The sequence below is a fragment of the Triturus cristatus genome, chromosome 10 (assembly GCF_964204655.1).
Source record: "Triturus cristatus chromosome 10, aTriCri1.1, whole genome shotgun sequence".
Taxonomy (NCBI): Eukaryota; Metazoa; Chordata; class Amphibia; order Caudata; family Salamandridae; genus Triturus; species Triturus cristatus.
Window position 1 is genome coordinate 547,682,227 of NC_140593.1, and position 25,001 is coordinate 547,707,227.

The 25,001-nt window shown below is 48.7% G+C and overlaps 1 protein-coding gene across 3 annotated transcripts in view; it reads left to right on the plus strand.

The window, feature by feature from the left end:
- The window catches only part of EXOG (exo/endonuclease G), a 319,256-nt gene that overhangs the window by 115,246 nt on the left and 179,009 nt on the right, over positions 1-25,001 (plus strand). For 2 of the 3 annotated variants that reach the window (XM_085632028.1, XM_085632029.1), the window contains exon 2: positions 5,317-5,475. In XM_085632028.1, the coding sequence (XP_085488154.1) occupies positions 5,317-5,475 (159 nt within the window). Of the gene's footprint in view, positions 1-5,316; positions 5,476-7,667; positions 7,739-25,001 lie in introns of those variants that run through there. The other variant, XM_085632030.1, reaches the window with a different exon arrangement.

Here is a 25,001-nt window from a genome sequence, read left to right on the forward strand (position 1 = left end):
TGTTACACAGTGTGCTCTGTTTCCAGTGGGGATACACCCGGCCTGCTTTGGGTCCATACACAATTTTAAGAGTAATGATTGCGAGGCGCTTGGTGACGGGAACAGAGGGGGTGTGCATCCAGTGCCTGGCTTGGGTGCTCGACAACAGTGCTTAAAAGATGGTCACTGTGACGGCCTGCCGCGTTGTGGCCCTGTCTGCCAGGTTTGGGACGTGAGCGCGACAACAGCTGTTGATTGGTTTAATATACCTGGAGCACCACTAGCGCAGGCCACCCAGGCCAATTTTAGGCTTTGGTGTCTGGTATGGTATGAATTTTCACGCTTGTAGGAGTGCGATGGTTAGTAGTTATGTTGTTGCTGTCATTGGTGGCACTCGCGTGGGGGCATTGGATGGAGCACGCTGCCTTGCCCGCTTGACGAGAGCTCTGGCTCTTGTAGTTTTACAAATTACCACTGTGTACTGCGCGTCCCCCGGCTGGTGCTGCTCTCAGGTTGGCGAGCGGCTTGTTGGCGTGCCATAAGGTGGCCAGGCACAAGTGTTTTCTTGGATCGCTTTTGACAGCGGGGGGGCTCCAGGATGCCTCACCTTGGTCGTGTTTCACAGATCAAGGGAGGAGAACGAAAGTGACAGGTGAGACGTCCTTGTGTTGGTTTTGCAGCTCCGGATGGCGCGTGTCTCATCTGTGGTGTTGCGCTGGCGAATTTGGATTTAGCGCAACATTGAAAGTTTTTGGGCTGGGGTCGCTGTGAACTTGTGCATTGCACTGCCTTCAGTTTGCGTGGCGGGGCGTCCGCCTTGGCTAGAACAGGACGGGTGCCCATCAGTTTGGGGGAGTAAGGGTGCAAACTTTTTGTACTGCTAGGGTGCCATAAGTGTGAAGGCCATCTGGGGGCAGTATTGCTCGCGTTGGCTGAACAAGAAGTTTTATTGTTTTCAGTCACTAAGACCGATCAGGGGTAGTGCACTATTCAACCTCGCTAGCAGGTCGGGTATGGTTTCTCATACCCCCTACATGGCTGTGCGACGGTGCATATCTTGCTGAAGCAGTGGAATACACAGTCAATTCTTGATATCATTATTACCTGGGGCCCAACTCTAACAGTCAGTAATGTGCACAAGGCATACAGCTCGGGGGGACCAGGATACCATCTTGATTGCAAGGGACCTGCTTTTCTCCGGTGTGCTTTCTAACGCTGATTGTGCAAATAGGGAAGTCTGCTTGTCACCCTTCTATTGGTTTGCGTGCTGTCCACAGTTTATGTACGACTTAGGCCACATCCCACGAGTGAAGGCTATATACACAGATTAGTCGAGCATACTGACCCTGTAGGGGGTCCTGGTAGCAGGCTCAGAACCTGGTAGGTACACTCAGCAACTCATCCTTCAGAAGTCGTCTATTCAAGTGCCATTCAGTTGGGTGGCCTCGTTACCCTGCGCCAAGTTATCCAGCGGGGTAACATATTCACATTCAGTCTGGGAGGAAAGTTAAAGGAACTTTGCAAAGAGCTGCGGGGCTGGTTGCATGCCCTTATTTCTCTGAAGCAATAGTTGGGGGCGGAGGGGTATGCGAGCTAGTAGGCCAGAGCGATCCACCCCCTGCTGTTTTCGGCGTAGGCTGAACCCAGTTTCGCGCTTCATTGGCCATCTCTATGTATGGGTCGCCGCGAACAATTTCAGGTCTGAGCTGTTCTACTCTTCCTTCAGTTGGTCTTGCGGTGCGTCTGACGGGGCGGTAATCGGACAGGGTACCCAGGGTGGCGGTAAAACAGTATATCAGTCTGGGGTTGACGATTGGGCGTTAATTCAATTTGTACTGCAAGGGTGCCTTAAAGTGGGAAGGCCACTTGGGGGCGCAGAATTTCTGTCCTTGGGAGCATGAATGACTGTCTTCATGTACATACACCGACAATGGGCATGGCTCCATCCTTCTCAGCGAGGAAGACCTACGTCGGAGGGAGGCTGCTGAGTTGCCCTAGCATGGTTTTTCTCGCTTCAGGGCCAGTTGGGGTTACGGTTCAGCGTAAGGTTAGACTTCTTGGTTGCGTCTGGATACTTTGAAAGGTTGCCCTTGCGCATGCAACCCGGCGATAAGCGGTATTTTTGTGGGGTGAACTTAGTGTCCTTCAAGAAACTCATTAGATCTTGCAGTCCCGCCATTGTTGATCATAAGATTGGTCTACATTCTTCAAGGAAACCATTATTAGCAGGAAGGTATCGAACCATGGAGAGCCAAGGGTTGTGGGTCATGCACAACAGTAGTAAGGGATTTTCAATCAGTTAACATGCTATGTGCACCATCAACAGCACCAGCAGCTGTATAGCTTCTTTTTCGCCAGGGAATGGGGCTGGCAATGTCATCTAACTTGCAGCCAGACACGGAATAGGCAAAGACATACCTGTGATGGTGCAACGTGCACTCAGCAGTAGAGTTAGCTGGGTGTCATCATACCCTGGTATACCGTCAGTGATCGTAAGGTTAGGGGCTACACTCATACAGGCACTTGCTGTCTGCTGGGGCGGGAGTGTGCCAGTGCCAAGAGGGTGTGGGTTGCCTGGTTAGGGTTGATATGGTGGGAGGGAGCACTAATACGGACAACCACAAGAGCACATTTTGCAGTCATAAAAGGTTAAATTAATAACTGGATGGCAAAGATCCAGTTTTTTCAGTTATGTGCATTTTCCTTGGCATTTGTCAGCGAACATTCAGAATACAATGTTGGGGGTTAGCCTGCTGTCATGCCTTTCAGATGTGTTTTAAGTCAGGCATGGGTTAGATTCCTGAGGTCTGCCCCGGGATACATGTTCACAGGCAGGTGGAGCGGCAGAACTTAGAGGGGCCTGGGTCCGACCTCTGGTTCAGGTGCAGATCTTGGTAGGTCCACTTAGTATCCCGTCCTCGAGTTCGTTGATACAGGATCCTTTGATTTGAGTGACGATATTGTGTGCTGGCAGGTTGTTGAAGTTGCCTTCCAACCAGGGCGACATAGTACATAGGTTTGGGGGGAAACGCAAGATGCAGATCCTGGTAGGTTCACTTGGTTTCCCGTCCTTGAGTTCGATGAAACAGGTACCATTAATTTGAGTAACGGTAACGGGTATTTTCTCCCGCCCTCCAGCACTGGCTGGCAGCTATGCAGGTTGTGGAAGTGGCCTTCCAACGGGGGCGATTTGGTCCATATGATTGGGGGAAACCCCTGGGAAACACATTTGGACTACAAAGGATCAGGAGAACAATTGGCATTCCCAGTATTCAAAATTTAGAGGTAATTTATACGTTGGTTCCCCTCTTGGTCACCCTGTCCTGCCTGCTCCCTGGGATACTAGCAGAAGTTTGGGAGGGCAAGGCTTCACATTGGGGTGGTGACTGACGGAATGCGATGGACATACTCCGACAAATGAGTGAAAGAGGAAGTAAGGCGGGCTTGTCAACTCTTACCTCCTCCCTCACTGGCACTTCCTGGCAGGAGTCGCTTGTCTAGGTATTGTTCTTCAGCCATGCAAAGGTAACATTGGACCAACGCCTATTTTTAGGTCAGGTCATCTCAGTCATAAATCCACGGGGAGTTTAGAAAGGATGGGGGGCACTTGTCCTGAAGGGGCGTGCTGGCCTCCGGGCCTGTATGGGCTAAGACTTGTTTTGGCTGGACCTGGGAGAAGCCCGGTAATCAGCATGTTGTAAGTAAAAAGGCGACCTTGGTGGGGGGCCCTGGTAGTGACGGTGGCCACTCCAAGGGCTGTGGAGGAGTTACAGGGCGATCCAGAGTCTGCAGATACCAAGGGGTACTTCATGCAGCAGCACAGCGTGGTGCTAAGCCAGGATACCCAGGGATGTCTCAGCGTTGTCCCCTGGAAGTACGACGGCGCCCCGTTAGTCCTACGGGCGGTGGTGTTCCTGAGCAACTGGGGGCTGCCATAAACGCTCCGCCCACCTCTTTCGGGGGGGGGGGCGTGAGTATGCAAGTGGACTGGTGGTCCACGAATGGGAGGGGTGGCCCCTCCCAATATTTGGTATGCACCAATTGGCGTCTGCCACGGTGTAATTTAGGCTTATCAGACGGGCAGGCGGCATAGGGGCTGGCCTGCCCTGGGATCGCCCGTAAGATAACCCACCATGTTTGCATATTGGTTATGCTAATAAACCTGCAGCAATACCTCTGCACTTACAAAAGTGTTGTGTGGTTTATTGATGTACGATATGTGTTATGTGACTACATTTGCCGATATTGGCACTCTGCAAGGCTGCCCAGGGGGGGGGGTTGCGCAGCAGCCCCCCTTCAAAGGGCGGCCGCCTTAGTGTCACAGGAAGGCACTGGAGGCACCGGTCTAGTCCCTGGACCACGGCCAGGGAGGACGTCCGGCTGACCCACTTCCGGGAAAGGGGGAGGGGACAAGGGTATTTAGGCTGTCCCCGCGCGATGTTCGCCCTCTTGTCCCTCGACGTCTCACCTTGCCCATCCCTCCGCTTACCCGGCAGCCGGAGGTACAAGGGGTGAGGGGGGGGTTAGGTTTTCTAACATGTTATTTTGTGTTGCAGGAGGAGTTACAGGGCGACCCATAGTCTGCAGATACCAAGGGGTACTTCATGCAGCAGCACAGCGTGGTGCTAAGCCAGGATACCCAGGGATGTCTTAGCGTTGTCCCCTGGAAGAACGACGGCGCCCCGTTAGTCCTACGGGCGGTTGTGGGTCTGAGCAACCGGGGGCTACCATGAACGCTCCGCCCACCTCTTTCGGGGGGGGGGCGTGAGTATGCTAGTGGACTGGTGGTCCACGAATGGGAGGGGTGGCCCCTCCCAATATTTGGTATGCACCAATTGGCGTCTGCCACGGTGTAATTTAGGCTTATCAGACGGGCAGGCGGCATAGGGGCTGGCCTGCCCTGGGATCGCCCGTAAGATAACCCACCATGTTTGTATATTGGTTATGCTAATAAACCTGCAGCAATATTTCTCCACTTACAAAAGTGTTGTGTGGTTTATTGATGTACGATATGTGTTATGTGACTACATTTGCTGATATTGGCACTAATCACCATTCAATCCAAAACGTTACTCTCATGTTATAATGTTTGAAACCCTTTTATCTCACGCTGTTCATTAGAACACGGGCAAGTGGGTTCGTCAGTGTACGCCACCATTCAATCCAAAACGTTTCTCTCATGTTATAATGTTCGAAACCCTTTTAAGCGTTTGTCCTTTTTCTCTGCCACTGTCTATGTAGTTCTCCGAGGTAGCATAGACAGAGAAGAAAGACTTAGATTGCAAAGGCAACAGTGTGGCGGGGAATTAAATTTACTCTTCTTGTTTGGGTTGACAGCTGTTGCCGCAATGTCTGGTCGGTTAAGGACTCTGCTCTTAAGTCGGCGATTTCTCACTGGGTTTGTGGTGGGCGCTGCAGTAAGCACCACTTCGTGCCTGACTGCGGTGCATCTGTTCGAGAAGCTTGAGAAGGAACATCAAGTCGAGCCGCCAGCCGGTAAGTCACGCCTGTCATTTTGTCAAAACAAAAATTCGTATGATATTTGCGAAGCAGTACGAACACCCTCGGCATGTTGGAAAAGCACAGGTGGTTTCTGCCATAATGGAATTTTTCGAGCACTGGTGCATTTAGAGGCTCAATTGACCAATCACGTTACTCATAACTGGATGCATTTTAAAGACCACGAATGCCCGGATAGTTTGTGGGTCTTTGCTAGTGATTTTCTTAGTTTTAAATGGGTAGAATTGGATGCTTAAAGATCAGCAGACTACTTCCGGTATGCCATACACACGGATAGCAATGTATTCTTTAATTCCCGCGCTGTGTTTATTTAGGGAAAAGAATGTGAGGATGTATGTTTCAAACTTCTTCATCTTGTCGTGTACAAAAATGAGAGATTCCTTTTCATGAACTGTTTGATCCCAGGGAATACTCCCTGTTTCTCAGATCCAATATATTTTAGCCGCACCGTAGTCATAAAGAGGTAATGAGTAAGTGCAGGAAGTAAAGGATTTGCAGGTTGTTTGTATTTGGCGGCGATTATGTGTGTTTTCTCCTCACATTGATGTGAATTAAACTGCAGAACATTTTAGAGCGCCTATAAGTTGTTCTAAACATATTTTCCAAGGACCGTGTTAGGGCCAGGTGTCTGTGGACTTTTCTCAGCTGCTTCATAGGCTATAAACAGGGCCACTGGGATTAGGCAGAAGGGGAGTATAGTGAGCCACTCTGTCTTTATGCTCCTGCGGAAATGGCAGAAGCACGTTCCCCTTAGACTGGGCGCTGCCGAGGGGATAAAGGGGATCTCATCTGGGCCACTCTGGTCCCGATAGTGACACTGGGTGCTGTGTATGTTTATGAGTTACAGCCCCCTGTAGTGGTAGTCGGAGTATGCCTTTACACCCCTCCCCCCCACTCCATACCACGGATGACGATGGTGGACCTAGTTGCGGGTGCTGTTAGAGCAGAAATTCGTGCCCTACATTTGGTACCTGTTGGGAGTGCAATGTAAACACTTTTAGTATGCGCTCACATATTATTCAGTACTATAGCTGAAACTAAATGTTAAAATAAATGTGAATCAATGCACATGATCGTGTGGAATTAGCATAATCCGATGTGAAGTTTAACAAATGATTTATAGAATTGTGCTGAATACGTATAAACGATCTAACACACTTCTATAGGGCTAAATAGTGATGTGACGCATTGACTCATTAAATGTATTTTGAATGGTATTAGGTCAGTTTTGAAGTGAAAATGGATGTATTAATATAGTTTAGTGAATGTCTCTGTTGAAAATGTTAATGACTTTAGGGAAATATTAAACGTAAATTACATGGTTCATTTATTATTTTAGCCTATGTCGTAGGCCTGAATCCACAGCATGTTCTCGTTTCTGAAATTAATACTTGGATTCCCATGTGAGTTTTGTAGAATGTTATTTGTTTCACGTTTGCATTGCAGGTGGACAAACGCCTTGTTAGCGAAGACTAGGGCTACTGTTTCAGTAGATAGTTGAGGAATGAAGAAGGCATTACAGTTAGCTCGGCCTGGCGAAGATAAGGTGAAAGGAGGTGCGTTCACATAGGAGAAGGAAAAGAGACCAAGAACGAACTGTTGCAGAGGGGCGTACATGGAGAAGGCTGTAAAATGAATAGATGCATTATGGGACATTTGTTACATACAATTTTGAATATATCATGCATTGTAGAGAGGGACAGATGCCCTTGAGTGCTAGCTTGCTACTTTCATACTTGTTTTTTTTGTTTTATTTTGTTTATTAAAGGTTCTGATAATCTTACATAACAATGGTCACATTTGCATCAAGTCCTTGAAGCACTTTACAATGAGGCATCCATTACAACACGGTATCTAATAACACATATTGGAGCAATACACATAGTATACCAATATCGTACTGAACAGTCAAACATTCGGATTAATGATTTGGTTTAAGTAGATCAGGATGGTCGCGTAGATGGGCAGTTAGAGGCTTCCATATATCTGAGGGCTTAGAAGCAGTTGGTAGTTTTTCTGCGTATATTAAAAAATTGTCTCTTCAATAGACAGCATGCAATATCCAACTTGTTAGAGCAGGGGTTAGCTTGCTATCGCAATGCATCGCTACTCTACGTTTTGCAAGCAGCAGCATTATAGCAACCAACTTCTTTTTTGTTGATCTCACAGGTATGTTGAGGCATAATATACATAACCGTGGTGTGCATGACAGTGTACATGATGCGAGCATTCCCAAGTGGTAAGTCACCACTTCCCAATATTTCTGCACCTTATCACAGTTCCATGCAAGATGTGCAAAATCTGCCTGATCAGTCCCACATCTCTTACAAAGTGCGTTATCGCGTAGTCCATATTTATATAGTTTGGCTGGCGTGTGGTACGCTTGATGTATATATTTGTAATGGATGACACGGAGATTGCCATTAGATGTGAGCAATATGGTGAGTGTGCAACAAGAGGCCCAGTCTTCATCCGTCAGGGGGACGTCTAGTAATCTATTCCATTTGTCACAAGCTCTGTGGGTGTGAGCTCCTATTTCCGTTTGTACCAGTTTATACAGTCGTGAAATTATATTAGAGTGGGTGGCGGTGGCTATCTGAGTCTGTAGTGGTTGCAGGATAGGGGGTTCAATGGGATAGGATGGATACAATTCCCTGATAGCAGCTCTCAGTCTATGATAAATGAATCGGAATAATAGCGATTGGTTTCTTATATACGTCAGGTCATCGGGGTAATGAAGGTACCATTGGGGTATAGGTCGCTCATCTATGCTATACCCACTTGTTCCAACAGCATCATGCTATTTTGTTCTTGTGTGACAGATAGCGCAGGGTGGTTCACCAGCGGTAAATTTGGTGTGTATATGGGAGTTTTGTCCGCTAATTGACTGATGCGCTGCCATGCTTGTGAGGTTGTCCGTATCGTATTTATTTCCCGCTTTGTCAAATGAGGACGTGTATGTGTGAGTATATTGGATAGTGGTATTGGGTCCGCATCACCATCTTCTACAGCAAGGTGCAGCAGGTATTTTACTGGGTGATACCAATAGTATGCATATTGCGCCTGAGTGCATAAATAGTGTAAATGGATATCAGGAACCGTAAAGCCGTCTGCGGCATACGGGAGTGACATGGTCTGTAGACTTATTCGGGCCTGTTTGCCAGCCCATATCCTCATTTCATTTGATAACTTTATTTCGGTCAGAAGACCATAAAAGCGTACAAACATACATCCTCAAATACATATACACAATAAAACAATAAATAACATTTCAAAGTTAAAAATCCTAATTTTTCCTTTTTTTTAAAAAGAGATTAAACTTGAAGTCATCAATATGAAAGAAGTTAAGTTAAGAACGTTAGTCTCCTTCGCCACATGCTGTAGAGATAGCGGGATACAGCGAAAACAATTTTTGGGTCGGTGTCATAGACTAAAATCCTGTAGGCCTGCTTAAAATGGCGAAAACCCAGGTTCCTACAAATAGGGATCAGCCAACTTTTCCTGATTAAGTGATACGCGGGGCAAAATAACAGAACGTGTAAAACAGACTCAGATTTATGGTTACAAGCAGGACAGCTTTCCAAGTTTTGTGCCTGCCACTTAGAGGTAAAAGACCTAACCGGTAAGGTACCATACCTTAGCTGGATGTACAATTTGCGTGCAAGTGGTGGTTCTATTTGGTCCATGAATTCCTCGAGTTTAGAGTCTTGTTTAACCAAGAGGAATTCCAAGGTCAGCCTGCCCGTAGTTGAAGAGCTCTGGTGTGAAGAAGAGTTTTCCATGGACACCAAAGAAAGAATTTCTTTCTTTGAAATCACAGGGCAACTTTCCTCCGGATTCTCCCACATTTCCAGAAGTCCTAATGAAGTACAAACTTTATTAATATACAAAAGCCAAGGGATCTTTTTTGATTTAAGTGCAGGCCAGATCTCAACAAACTCTAATTTAAATGAGGTCAGTTCAGGCACAGACCAAAGCCTTTTCCAATAAAGGATAGGTTTTGCACTGATGATCTCCTCTATGGGGACCAACCCAAGATCAAGCCTAAGAGGGATCAATGGTGTACTGGAAGGAAGCCCCAAGAGAGATCTTAAAAAGGATTGCTCAGCCCTTGAAAGAGACACTGACTGCTTGTGTCCCCAAAGTTCGGCCCCGTATATTGCGGCCACTCTAGCCTGTCTACAGTAAATTTCAAGGGCGGGAGAGACTGGCTTAAAACTCGATCTTGTAAAAACTTTATTCAAGCCCCCTGTCAGTTGAGCGAGCTTGAGTGTTGACTTAACAATCTGTGAATTCCAAGAAAATTTCTCAGTTAAAGTCACACCCAAATATACAAAGGTTTTAACTCTCTCAAGGGGAATACCAAATAAGACTGGGTTGGGGCGCACCCGCACAGGGGGGTTAAAGATCATATATTTGGTTTTTTCCAAATTTATTTCGAGTCCTCTTATTTCACAGAATTTGGCGAAACCATTCAGCGTGTTTTGTATGCCCGTTGACGTTCTAGATAATAACAAAGTATCGTCCGCGAACATCAATGCGGGCACACGTCCAGAAGCTAGTCTGGGGGCGTCAATATTTTTTATAGAATTTAAATGATCAATGAGGCCATTGATATAGAGGCTGAACAGTGTAGGGGCCAAGACACACCCTTGGCGAACTCCTTTTGAAACAGAAAAGCGATCAGTGAGTTCACCATATTTACCACATCTTACTTGGGCATAGTTATTGGCGTGAAGCCTAACTAAGACAGCCAATAGGTAAGATGGAAGGCCCAGGTCTGCCAGAACTTGCCATAGTTTAACACGAGGGACCAGATCAAAAGCAGCACGCAGGTCCACAAACACCAGGTAGAGGCTGCCACCCTCAACCAAGGCAGTTTTCCAATACAGTACCTGCAGGCGAAAGATCTGGTCTAAGGTGGAAGTACCAGCCCTGAAGCCTCCCTGAAAAGTGGTCAGGATTTCATTCTCCTCAATCCAGCCAAGGACCCTGTCCAAAAGGACTCTCCCCATTAGTTTTTGCGAGGTGTCTATTAAACTAATAGGCCTATAGTTGGAGGGAGTCAATGGGCAACCCTTTTTAAAAACAGGTACAATTTCTGCCCCAAGCCAAGTAAAGGGCACTTCACCCCCCTTTAGAATGCTATCAAATAAGACAACCAGGTAGGGTGCCCAGATCTTTGGTTGGAACTTAAATATATCTCCGGGCAATTTCTCAAGACCTGGTGCTTTATTTGAGAGCATTTTCCCAATTGCAGATTCCACCTCGGCCAAAGTAAAAAATTCAATAGAGGCTAGATCCATTTGGACGAGAGAGAAATCAAAGGTATCTGCAGAGGTTCTATCAAGGTCATGTGTTCCATACAGGTCACTAAAGTGTTTTTCCCAAATAGAGGCAGCTATATTTGGGGCAGGTGCAGAAGAATGCCCATTTACTCCAGTTGCAACAATGGACCAAAATGTTTTAGTGTCCTTACAACAGAGCGCATGGCCCAACTGTTCCCACAGTTCAACTTCCCCTGCTTTCTTTGCTTCAACAATAGCCTTTTTATATAGAGAACGATTAGTTTTGACTGCATCTCTATCTTTTGTTTTTATTGCAAACAGCAGGTCCTTTTTAGCTAGGCGGCACGTTTTATTAAACCATCTAGCCGTTTCAGTCCTAGGATATATAGCCCTTTTTACTGGGTACAGAATATCCCGTAATGCAATGACCAATTTCCCATGGATGTCGGTAGGGCTGACCAAGGGTCCGGCGGCCCCCATCTTTTCAATAAATGGAATTATTATACCATACAGTTCCGCCAACTTACTGCTAGAGATTTGGAATACTGGCCACTTTACTCTTCTTCTACAGTTACTAATTATTAATGGTTCAGGTACAGGATTTTCAACCAGGGTTGAATTTTTAAGCCCGAAGCTTCCTGGTTTAAGTGTCAGGACTAGAACGTTGTGATCACTGTCCAACCTCTCCATGACCATGAAATCATAGAGTCTGTCCCAATACTTAGCTTCAATAAAGATATAATCAATTATTGAGGTGTAGCTAGCTTTGTTAAAGGTCTTTTTTCCAGGTCTATCTGGCATTACCCTACCATTACACGCTCGCAATGATGCATTTAGAGAGAGAGACTGCATTTGCAAGACAAGGGGAGTCCATGCTTTTACCGGTGGAGTAAGTGGATCGGGAATATTCCATAATGTATCCACTTCATCACGGTCTCCCATACTTGAGTCCAATAAAGGCTCAAAATGGCAGTTGAAATCCCCGCCCAGAATTATCACAGTAGAGGAGTCAAGCGACTGCAGTAGGTTGGACAATACAGTAATGGCCTCTGATTCCAGGCCCCTCTTAGTCGGTCTTGAATATACATTTATCAGGGCAATATCCACGCCTTTTTCCACTTCCAGGAGAACAAATTGTACATCCCGTGAGTGGATTGGAATAGCCTTTGCTTTTGCACCCAGGTGGGAGCCAACCCATATGGACAACCCTCCCGAGGGCCTTCCCCTGCTACTCTTGCATGCCAAAATATCAAATATTGCAAAGCCCGGAGCCACAATCTTTTTAAGCAACCAGGTCTCCTGGAGCATACAGATATCAAATGGGGAAATGAATGAGCTCCACTCCGGGTTAGAGGATTTATTTTTAAGGCCGGCCACATTCCATGAGATAATTTTAATACCACTAACATTAGATAATTGGTTGGGGATTCGGTAGTCTGGTAAGCCAGCACAGCTACTCAGTTCGGGAGGACCAGCTACCACCTCTAGGTTAGGTACACAGTTAAAGAGAGTGCATAAAGTAGAGGCGGGGGTAATTAAATCTGGGCTCAAAGTCCCCTTCGTTGGACTTGGTCCTTTCCTTAAGTTGGATGTATCATTATAAGGTAGCTCAAGAATCTCCGATGGGCCAGGCTGTAATTTGTCGGGGGGCAATAAGGGCTTTTGCCTCAACTGTCAGTCACAGCCATCAAGGTTAGAGAGGGCCTGGTATCTATTTGAGACATCCAATGGTGTAAAAGGGACAAAATCTTCCAGTCTCCTACTACAGTTTCCATATTTCTGTGGGAGTACTGTATCCTGCCTATGGAATTTATCAGCATTCATTTGTTGAAAATTAGTTTTGGGCATATCCTGCTCATACGTACGGGATACACGGAAGTTAGTCAAGGACAGGGGAAAAAGGGAAGCCCCGAAATGTCGGTCTCTACTCACGTGGGTTCTTGGGTAGAAAAAAGTTAATTCCAGGGGAGCAATAGCAGTACCTGGGATCTCCACAGGATAGTTAAGGATGTACCTTACTGCCATTGGATCCCTGAAGTTAACAACAACCAAGTCCCCATCAATATCCTTCTCTCTGCTACCCAGCCAATCAAGTCGGCGAACATGAAGTATTTCGCCGTTGATATAATGGGGAAGTGGGCGGTTTTGACTCAGCCAATGAATGATCTTATTTTTAAGCTGAAAAAAACCCTCTTTCTTTCCGTCTGGCAATCTGGGTACTCTTGCCAGTACTACCACATAGGGAACTGCTTCCGGAGGTAATTCAACCCGTGGTTCCCTACCACTAGAACCCCTAGTACAATTAGGGCTCTTACACTCATTGTTGTCTATGTTTTTTCCATCTTGTTTGCCCCCACTCCTCCGGGTTCCATTTGGAGCCAATCTTACAGGTCTTACAGGTCTAGGGGTTGGTATATCCAGATTTTTAGGGCCAGTGGTCATCTCTGTAATGGCAACAGTCCTCCTGCTCATTAAGTCTGGGCCATCCTTGTCAACACAACAAATAGGTTGTTGTGCTTTAGCAGGAGGACCGTCCATCAACACTTTATCTCTAATTTGGCCAAGTTTATTATTAATATTTAGCTCCATATTCTCCAACCTTTCTTCAACCCTTTTTAACCTCTCAATTATTGGTAGTATGAAAGACCTAATAAGATGTTCAATACTTTCCAGGGGATCAGTTAAGAGAACTTTCTTAGGTGGGCTAGAATGGGGAATGTCAACTTCCGGTGGATTTAATACAATATTAGCAACAGCCTTAGAAATTACCACTGGTGAATTATGTGTAGGAGCATTTTGGTTAGTGGTCTTATTACTTTTCCCCGAAGCAGTGTGATTTATCCTAGGTCTGCGTGCCTCTCCCCCCTTCTTTCTCCTTTTTTTAGGTGGTGGACCAGGAATCTTATGCAACGGTAGGTTTCTAGCCCTTCTTTTGGAGATCTCTTTGTTTATCAATGGAGGAATTGGTATCACTTTTGGGTCAGGCAAGGAATCAAGTGAACTAGAGATTGTGATTGAGTGTATAGAGTCCAATGAATTGGGTACAAAAGGTTCAGGGGATAGCTCGCGAAGTAGTGCAGGGACACCATCTAGGGAGATCAGTTCATCACCAGAAAGATTTCCGGCTGGCAGGGTAGCTAGTTGCGACAAATCAATTGGTCGTCTATTTTTTAGGTACTCAATCGATTTGCGGCGCTCAACCCTGCGCTCTGCTAGTAAGTCCTCCCTTTCTCGATCCGTGCTAGGCTTACTAAAATAATGGTCCAAAGTGCCCTTAGCCAAACCCCCAATTTTTCCGGGAAATAAATGTTCTTGACTCCCAGCCATAGTTTAAATAGTTCAGTCACCAGTGTCCGCTACAAACCCAGCTTCCAAAGGGGTCAGACGGCAAGGGATCAGGAAATATGTCCTATGCCAAACACACAATCAGTCCAGATACGTTATGGAACATAGACAGGCGCTGGGACACTTACAGTTCTGTAGCAGATGTCAGAGGGATTGCCCTGCCCGGCCTTGATCGGTCCTTGACGGGCAAGGACGGGCCCGCCCTTGGCCCGGGCTCCGCCCGGGCGCCGCCCGCGCGCGTCCCGCGAAGCCTGAGGGTCTTTTGAATGTGCTGGGCGCGGGCTGATGTCGTCACAGCCGGGCGCCCAGCGACAAGGCTTCTGGGTATTGGAGTTCGCAGCCGTTTCCCTCACGGCGTTATCTGGGCAGAGCTCGGTTCTCCCCCACAGTAGCCGTTCCCCTCACGGCGGTGACAAGAGCAGCGTGGCTGAATGGCAAAGTATCCGGTAAGGACTTTTTGAATGCGCGTCCCGCGCTGCGCGAAGCCTGAGGGTCTTTTGAATGTGCTGGGCGCGGGCTGATGTCGTCACAGCCGGGCGCCCAGCGACAAGGCTTCTGGGTATTGTAGTTCGCAGCCGTTTCCCTCACGGCGTTATCTGGGCAGAGCTCGGTTCTCCCCCACAGTAGCCGTTCCCCTCACGGCGGTGACAAGAGCAGCGTGGCTGAATGGCAAAGTATCCGGTAAGGACTTTTTGAATGCGCGTCCCGCGCTGCGCGAAGCCTGAGGGTCTTTTGAATGTGCTGGGCGCGGGCTGATGTCGTCACAGCCGGGCGCCCAGCGACAAGGCTTCTGGGTATTGTAGTTCGCAGCCGTTTCCCTCACGGCGTTATCTGGGCAGAGCTCGGTTCTCCCCCACAGTAGCCGTTCCCCTCACGGCGGTGACAAGAGCAGCGTGGCTGAATGGCAAAGTATCCGGTAAGGACTTTTTGAATGCGCGTCCCGCGCTGCGCGAAGCCTGAGGGTCTTTTGAATGTGCTGGGCGCGGGCTGATGTCGTCACAGCCGGGCGCCCAGCGACAAGGCTTCTGGGTATTGTAGTTCGCAGCCGTTTCCCTCACGGCGTTATCTGGACAGAGCTCGGTTCTCCCCCACAGTAGCCGTTCCCCTCACGGCGGTGACAAGAGCAGCGTGGCTGAATGGCAAAGTATCCGGTAAGGACTTTTTGAATGCGCGTCCCGCGCTGCGCGAAGCCTGAGGGTCTTTTGAATGTGCTGGGCGCGGGCTGATGTCGTCACAGCCGGGCGCCCAGCGACAAGGCTTCTGGGTATTGTAGTTCGCAGCCGTTTCCCTCACGGCGTTATCTGGGCAGAGCTCGGTTCTCCCCCACAGTAGCCGTTCCCCTCACGGCGGTGACAAGAGCAGCGTGGCTGAATGGCAAAGTATCCGGTAAGGACTTTTTGAATGCGCGTCCCGCGCTGCGCGAAGCCTGAGGGTCTTTTGAATGTGCTGGGCGCGGGCTGATGTCGTCACAGCCGGGCGCCCAGCGACAAGGCTTCTGGGTATTGTAGTTCGCAGCCGTTTCCCTCACGGCGTTATCTGGGCAGAGCTCGGTTCTCCCCCACAGTAGCCGTTCCCCTCACGGCGGTGACAAGAGCAGCGTGGCTGAATGGCAAAGTATCCGGTAAGGACTTTTTGAATGCGCGTCCTGCGCTGCGCGAAGCCTGAGGGTCTTTTGAATGTGCTGGGCGCGGGCTGATGTCGTCACAGCCGGGCGCCCAGCGACAAGGCTTCTGGGTATTGTAGTTCGCAGCCGTTTCCCTCACGGCGTTATCTGGGCAGAGCTCGGTTCTCCCCCACAGTAGCCGTTCCCCTCACGGCGGTGACAAGAGCAGCGTGGCTGAATGGCAAAGTATCCGGTAAGGACTTTTTGAATGCGCGTCCCGCGCTGCGCGAAGCCTGAGGGTCTTTTGAATGTGCTGGGCGCGGGCTGATGTCGTCACAGCCGGGCGCCCAGCGACAAGGCTTCTGGGTATTGTAGTTCGCAGCCGTTTCCCTCACGGCGTTATCTGGACAGAGCTCGGTTCTCCCCCACAGTAGCCGTTCCCCTCACGGCGGTGACAAGAGCAGCGTGGCTGAATGGCAAAGTATCCGGTAAGGACTTTTTGAATGCGCGTCCCGCGCTGCGCGAAGCCTGAGGGTCTTTTGAATGTGCTGGGCGCGGGCTGATGTCGTCACAGCCGGGCGCCCAGCGACAAGGCTTCTGGGTATTGTAGTTCGCAGCCGTTTCCCTCACGGCGTTATCTGGGCAGAGCTCGGTTCTCCCCCACAGTAGCCGTTCCCCTCACGGCGGTGACAAGAGCAGCGTGGCTGAATGGCAAAGTATCCGGTAAGGACTTTTTGAATGCGCGTCCCGCGCTGCGCGAAGCCTGAGGGTCTTTTGAATGTGCTGGGCGCGGGCTGATGTCGTCACAGCCGGGCGCCCAGCGACAAGGCTTCTGGGTATTGTAGTTCGCAGCCGTTTCCCTCACGGCGTTATCTGTGCAGAGCTCGGTTCTCCCCCACAGTAGCCGTTCCCCTCACGGCGGTGACAAGAGCAGCGTGGCTGAATGGCAAAGTATCCGGTAAGGACTTTTTGAATGCGCGTCCCGCGCTGCGCGAAGCCTGAGGGTCTTTTGAATGTGCTGGGCGCGGGCTGATGTCGTCACAGCCGGGCGCCCAGCGACAAGGCTTCTGGGTATTGTAGTTCGCAGCCGTTTCCCTCACGGCGTTATCTGGACAGAGCTCGGTTCTCCCCCACAGTAGCCGTTCCCCTCACGGCGGTGACAAGAGCAGCGTGGCTGAATGGCAAAGTATCCGGTAAGGACTTTTTGAATGCGCGTCCCAGCCCATATCAGTTTGACGAAGTTCGTGCGTATCCTGTTAAATATTGAAGCAGGTGGTGGTATGGGTATATTAATAAATAGATATAACAGCTTGGGCAGTAGTACCATTTTTTATTAACGATATTCAGTCAGCTATGGAGAGGGGAAGAGTGATCCACCTATTTATTTGTGTTTCTATGCAATCTATTGCTATGCCATAATTGGATCTAAGTACTAATTCAGAATCTCGATGTATCCAAATTCCGCGATACTTAATTGGCTCCTCCTGCCATATAAAAGGGAATTCCAAATTCGGTGATTTTGTATTTCCTGTTAATGGTATCACTGCCGGTTTGCTCCAGTTAATTTGCAGTCCCGAGTGACGCTCACATTTTATATATTCTCTTAATAGTAATGTAAGGTTCTCTTCAGGATCTCGCAGGTATAATACCATATCATCCACGTATAATGATATGCTAATGGGTCGCAGATGAAACCGTAGCGCCGTGTGTGCATATTTCTGACATATTTTGCAAGCTAGTGGCTCTAACACTATCGAGAAAGCAGAGGGGACAGCGGACAGCCTTGTCTGGTGCCGTGTTGTATAGATATTATTTCTGATATATGTCTATTTACTTTTATGCGGGCGGTGGGCTTAGTGTATAAAAGGGCGATCCAGTCGTTAAGCCTTGGTGGTAAACCGATCCTGTGTAAAATCGTGAACATATAGGGCCACTCAATGGAATCGAAGGCTTTAGCTGCATCTAGTAGGACCGCTACAGCTTGTAGATCTAGATTCAGTTGGTGTAAGAGGTCAAATATAGTGCGCAAATTATGTATGGTTGATCTCTCAGGGATAAATCCTGATTGATCGGGTAGGACTATGGTGGACATGAGTGATGGCAGCCTCGAGGCAATAATCTTTGCCAATATCTTAACGTCTGTATTTATTAGTGAGAGGGGTCTTTAAGATTCTGCTTTTTCAGGATTGTTGTCTGGCTTTAGCAAAACTACTATAAGCGCTTCCCGTAGCATTGGAGGGAGGATTTTATTGTTGTAGGCTTCATCGTACATCTCAAGCAGGTGTGGGATCAATAAGTCTGAGTATGTTTCATAAAATTCCCCGGTGTATCCGTCAGGGCCAGGTGATTTGCCACTGGGCAATGATTTTATAGCGAGCAGTACTTCTTCCTCTGTTATAGGTTGGGCTAGGTATTCGCGATGCGACTCAGATAACCATACCAGCGCTATGTCTTCATTATATTGCAGAAGTTCGGATTCTGGTACTGTATACTGTGTTCTATAAAAGTCGCTGTATGTGTTCACAAATGTTGTCAGTATTCCTTGGGTATCATAGTGTATCTGCCCACTGCCATCCTCTATTTGTATCACAGTGTGCTGTTTGTGTTCGGTACATACTTTTTGTGCTAATATGCGGCCTGGCCTACCACCTTCACCCGATTTGCGTGCTGTATGACGGCGGGAGATGTATTTTATTTCATCCTCTGCAAGTGTATTGTACTGATTAATCTCATCCCGTAGGTTACCAAGAGTGAGTGCACCATGGATGGCATCATATTCTGCTTCTAATATTTTGTATGCGCTCTTCACAGTTTTGCAATTGGGTACGAATATCTTTTAAAATACCGGCATTCGTACTGATACAGATGCCCCTTAAAGTGGCCTTTAATGCCTCCCACAGTACCCCAGCACTGTCCATGGAGCGTACATTGTCCGCAAAATAATCCTCTAGCGCCGATTGAACTGTTTCCTTGTAGATGGGGTCTAATAGAGCAGCGGCATTGAAGCGCCATACAAATGGTGGAGGTGTGTATTTAGGAATCTGTAGGGCTAACAGGACAGGTTTATGGTCAGATAGTGTCTTGGGAAGATGAGTTATGTCCTTAGCCCATGTGGAGGCGTGGTCAGTGAGGAGCCAATAATCAAGCCTAGACCAGCTATTATGTACTTGGTGATGAATGTGTGCTTTCCAGTGTGGTTGGGTGCCGTATACGCCATATGTTGTGTAAGCGAAACTCCGTCATGCCGTGTATTAGAATGGAGACTGCGTGCTTATGGTATTCTGTGGTGTTTTGAGATCTGTCTTTCATAGTATCCAAAGTGATATTCAAGTTGCCCCCCATATCAGCTCCAGAGGCGGCAAATTTCGTATGTTTGCCAAGAGGTTCATAAAGTCAGGGTCATCTGTATTCGGACCATAAACGTTAACCCTTTTACTGCTGCGGAAATTCCGGTGCGGCAGTTTAGCGGCGTGGGCGGGGCCGCGTCGGCCAATGGATGTGCGCAGCACTACGGAGGTAGTGCACGCGACGGCCGTTGGCCGACGAACGCACGCAAAGGGTTAATGATACCTACTTTGGTGCCTCTTAGTCAGACCCCCCCCAGGATATTGCGGCATAGATTTGCAAATTTAGTGGCACAAAAATGGAAATTTAGCGGCACAAAAATGGAAATTTAGCGGCTTTATTGCGGCACTTTATTTTACTCGTAATAATTCCTTTTCAGCCTTAAATCAATGTAAACTGATTAAGCAGAGCATTCCACTTTGGAATAGGCATGTTTAAGGTGTCCAATCTGCACCTCGTGAGAGGGGGCCCATTTTCTATGTATGCACCTCTGCAGGGGAACCGCTGCCTCCTAAACCCATCCAGAATGTGCTACACATGTGGGCCAAGAGGAGTGTTTGCCTAAGGGCCAGAGTGAGTGTTTTTCTATGCCAATCTGCACATCTCTATCTGCACGTGACTTAGGTTTGGAATGAAGTCCGCAATTAAGAAACAGCAGAGGGGTGTGTATAGGGCTTTAACTAGGATGAAAAAACTGGGGGTGTCTCTCATAGGGGTGTGGCCGATCTAATTAAGGACGTGCCTTAAAACACTTTAGCTAAAAATCTGCACTTAGTATAGTGTGCTGCCCCGAATGGTATTTTGCTGCTTCTGTCCATTCATCCAGATATATAACACAACAAGTAACATTACACCTACAACAAGCAAGGACTATTGGCTTTGTCAATGATTGTAAATTGCATAAGACAAATAGACAACAACTATGACTTAGTTGTATATCAGTTTGAAAATGTTTCATTTCTTGTTCGTGAGGTTGCGGCGTAAGGCTAGAGCTGCCACTCGAGCTTCAGGTCGACTCAGCATCCTATGTTTTATTCAAAACAAGAATATGTCCTTGTGTGGTGGAGCTCATGTAAAGCGCTCCAAGGTTGCGCTGTATAAAACTGAAAAATTAGTTTCTTTAAACTTACATCTAAAGCAGTGACAGCAGCTACAGGTTTTTTTTTTTTACCCTGAAGGTAAAAATGGAGAGCCCGATAGAGACCCGTCTCGGACCCTGCTTTTCAGAACTACCTGCATCTGACTCTAGGCCTCAAAGTGACAGTTCTCCTTGTCCAATGCTTCTCCCCTCACAACCCTGACCTCGTGTGGCTCACACCTGGTGTGCTTCTGCAAACCCTCCACATACCTCTGCTCTGTGGTTGTAGGAAACGCTGCCCATTCCCAGCAGCTTGTCAGAGGACCACTAAGTGTCCTGTGATTTAGGGGGTTTATTTACATCGCATGCATTTCCCGCTGACTTGTGCAAATCCTCTGAAGCACATGCAGTTTTTCGCAGGCACCAGGATACCCTCACATTGACTTGGCCCTTGGCTGTTCTCAATTTGTTTCCCTTAACTGGAGAGACGATTGGGCATTATTAAACAGCCCTCAATTAAACGTACTCCGCAGACTTGTTCTGAGAAAAAACGACTAATCAAAGCTGTGCAGAAACGTTTCTTTTTGACCGCCTCTTCACAGCTTGGCCAGGAGGAAGCAGATTTTGGACGGCTGGGCGGTGGCACGTAAAGATGTGGGCGCCCACAGCTAATAACAGGGCCTTGTTTGTCTTTCTGTCTCCCGGTAGACACTTTTTTGTAAATATTGCGGCCAAAATTGGTATTATCGCGCCAATCGCGCTAGTCAGGCGATTTAGCGATTTATTTATTATTATTTTTTTTGTGTGTATCGCAAAATGCTGGAGGGTCTGCTTAGTATGCCTGCAATAATGACAAACCGTCCTTGCGGATCAGTGAGTGTCTGATCTAATAGAAAGTGAGTTCCCTTGCGTATAATAGTTGTCATCCCCCATGCATTTGATGAATAAGTCGCCGATACTGCAAGCTCGGCCCATCTGTAACCCAATTTGTCTGCCTTGTGTGGGAGGAAATGCGTTTCCTGGAGTAAGGCTACATCAACAGAATGCCTATCAAGGTAGGCGAAAACTTTCCTGATCTTCCTGGGACTGTTTAGGCCCCTGACGTTCCAAGTTATAAATCGCAGGGGTGTAGCTGTAATTGTATTATGTGATACTGATATCTGCAATCATGCCCAATGGGTCTGATGCTGCATGTGCTTGCCATTGCTTAGTTCCACTCGTGTGCATTCTACGTTAGGGTGGTGCGTGTATATACATATGGATATCAGACCTCCGTAAACAGGTGACCAACAATGCTTCAAAATCTAGTCCCATTCCGCCCCCACCCATTTCGCCATCCCAATCATGGCAAAGCCAATTCCCTAGAACTGCTAACAAATGAAAACTGTCCCCTTCAAACCTCCCCGTTGATTAATAACCAATAAAGGGAACCAACCGTTGTGGCATACACATGGGGGTGGTAGCCGCCAGCCAACAACCCCAACGATTACATAGCTGGGGGATCCATCCACCATCACACAAAGCTGTGAAGCATAATAGAAGTGTGTTACAACCCATATATGGTGTTCCATTTTCCTGCTTATTGGGTGTTACAAAACGTATCAAAATTTATGATATAGTAATCTGTTAGAAATGAGGGGGCTCTGGTTGGCGCAGGTAAGTACCAGCGACAAGCAGGGACCCTTTACTTCTAGTCAGGGCGAAGGATGACTCTTTAGAATAACCCCTGCTCACCCTCCAGGTGCGTGGCGCGAGCGATCAAGGCTAAACTTCAGGGCGTACACAGTTAAGCATTTGCAATCATACACACAGCAAATACATTGCATGCACCACAAACGGACACCAGGCTGGTTTTATATAAAAATAAGGCTTTTATATATATATCTTTTATGCAGACTCATTACACGACCCAGTGACGTTTGAAAGGTTGGGCCACGATATCTAATACTGCGGAAAGTTCTTTAGTGCGGGGCAACAAGGTGAACTGTGGGTCTTGGCGCGCTTCGCGCTGGTGAGGCGACCTGGTGGAACGTGTAGGATGACAGGGAAAACAAACGTTGCGGACCCTGGATCCGATGCAAGCTCGCGGTCGAGTTCGTGTGTCACAGTACCTTGTTTCTTTGTAAAGGCGGGTGCGGGGCGTCCAGCGGCTCTTCAGAAGGGCGAGGCGGTGTCCGGGGCTCCCAAGCTTTACGGGGAGATCTGGTCCTTCAGGCTTACAGGGGGAGTGGTGTGTCCAGGTGGGCAGGTGAGCAGAGCGGGGCAGCCGGGTACGTTTTCCACGTCCGGGCCGTCCAAGGCTTTTGGAGTGCTCACAGCGCAGATTCCGGTGGGAGGGGTGAAGGTGCACAGCGGGCCTCCAGCAGGCGAGGTGACGGGGACAGCCCAGCATGGCGTAGAGAGCGGCTCGGGTCGAGCGAGGCTCTTCTCAAGGCAGGGGCGGCTAAGCAGCCCGGTCATGGCCCAAGGAGGGGCTGAAGAGCACCAGAGTCATGGCTCCGGCGAGGGAAGGAACACCACAGTCCAGCAGTAGGCGGGCGAAGGTCAGGATGAGCCCAATGGTCCTGGGGCTCAGTTCAGAGGGCAAGCTCGCTTCCAGGCCCTTGGAGATTGTTTTGAAAGCACAAGGTTTTTTTTAAATAAAAAAATGGAGCAAGTCTTAGGAAAGGGTTCTTCTTCTCTCCTTTGGCAGCAAGGTCACCACTGCAGGCCAGTCCCCCAGGATAGGGACAGTCTTCCTCCGTACAGCTTTCCTGGTGCCTCCTCCTCAGGCAGAGATTCTTCTTGGTTCAAAGCAGATCTGATTTCTTAGGAGCAGGGCTCCTTCTTTTATACACCATTTCTTTTGTTCTTCCAGGCCAGGGGGCCTGCGCCTGGTTCAGTCCGGATCTGGAGCACTTTGTTGACAGGACTCTGGCTTCTCCGTTCAGGGTGCTGGGCAGAGACATCAGCCGCTCTGCAGGGGTTGGAGCCAGCATTGTGGTTGCAGAGCACAGCCCCATTCAGAGTCAAGGTGTACTCCTCCCACCCATCCTGGTGTAATCTCTCTATTCACCACCTGGCAGCCAGCCTGTCTCCTGGAATTCCCCAGCCCTGCCCCTCACTGAACCAGACAGCACATACACACTCAAGCAGAGGCGGACTGAAATAGTTAGGCAAGTAAATACTAACTTTATAAAAGTAGCATTTACAAACACAGGATATTAAACTTTACTGAAAGAAGTATTTTATTATTCTGAGTTCTGGCATACTAAACTTGACTTTCTACCCTGCCCACTGAGTCTGTTGGGATTATAGAGTGTTATAATTCCAGCAGCCCATTCTGGCCTATGAGAGCAGGTAGCCTTACAATAGTGAAAAACGAAAATGGGTGTAATTCACTATTAGGACATGCCACACACATCAGGGCTTGTCCTACCTTATGCTTACAATGCACCCTGCCCTTGGGCCTACCATAGGGGTGACTCATATGAAGTAAAGGGAAGGTTTAGGGACTGGCAAGTGGGTGCACTTGCCCAGTCAGCATGACAGTACCAGACTGCACGCAGGTTCTGCGATGGCAGACCCTAGACACATTTTACCAGGCCGCTTCTGTGGGTGGCACAACCAGTGCTGCGAGCCCACCAGTGGCATTTGTATTTACACGCCCTGGCACTCCTGGTGCACTTTACTGGGGTCTGACAGTAAACCAAATAAGCCAATCATGGAATCCAACCAACATAGCAATTTACAATGGGGAGAGCATATGCACTTTAGCACTGATCAGCAGTGGTAAAGTGCCCAGAGTCATAAAACAGCCAACAGCAGGTCAGAAAAAATGCAGGAGGAAGGCAAAAAGTTTAGGGTTGACCCTGCAAAAAGGGCCAAGTCCAACACTACCCCCTTCCAGCCAAAACGCAGGGCAGACCAATCACCACCGTGATGGTCTTCCCTGCTTGGTGCGATAAAACGAGGACCTGGCCCGCAACTGCAGGGGCAGACTCCATTTCTACGCCAATCTGAACCTATTCGACTCCCTCTGTCCATACTCTCAGGGCCCACCAAGCCAATCCATGGGGAACCCTTCTCCTCACCTGTGGACACCACCTGTGCGGCACCTAACCTTAACTGGCTCACAGGTGTGTCCCAACAGACAGACCGCAAAATGCCACAGTGGCCACTGACAGTAGTCAGTGATGAGACCCAGGCCTTATGCCTCTCAGGGCTCTCAAAACTCTGTGGCGCCAGGGAGCGGGGGGGCAGTAGCCCCAGGTGCTTGGTAACCTTTGTCCATTCTCCCTCCTGTTAGGTCAGGTATGACATCCTGGCACCGACCCACCAGCCCCAGGCCTGTACCCGGCAGCTGGACCGAAGACTGGGGTGGCCTCTCCCACACCCGGTCCTCCTCCTTGGGGCTCTGCACCCTCCCACTTGGAGTGGTACCCCCTTCCAGAATTGTCAGGGCACCTATGGCCGGTGTCCTGCGCAATTCGCCCACCAGTTCAGGGGTTCCATCCTGCAACTGGGCGTCCAGGTCAGGGGGGGACACCCTGAACCTGGCCCTCCAACCTAGGGTCTAAACCCTTCAGTTGAGCCGGGGTCAGAGGCGAGGACTCCCTCCCTCTGCACCCCCATCCAGAAGGCTGTACCCTCCCACCTGGAGTGGTACACCAAGAAGCAACATGGGTCAGGACACTGATTACAGATGTCCCTCCCTCCAGCTCAGACAACACCTGAACCTGGCTTCCCAACCCTGGGACCAACCCATGCGGTTGAACGCTCGCCTGGCGCACCAGGACTTCCCGGGGAGCACGCATGCCCCCCCTGAGGGTGACACATAACTCATGTGTCGTGTGACAGTCTG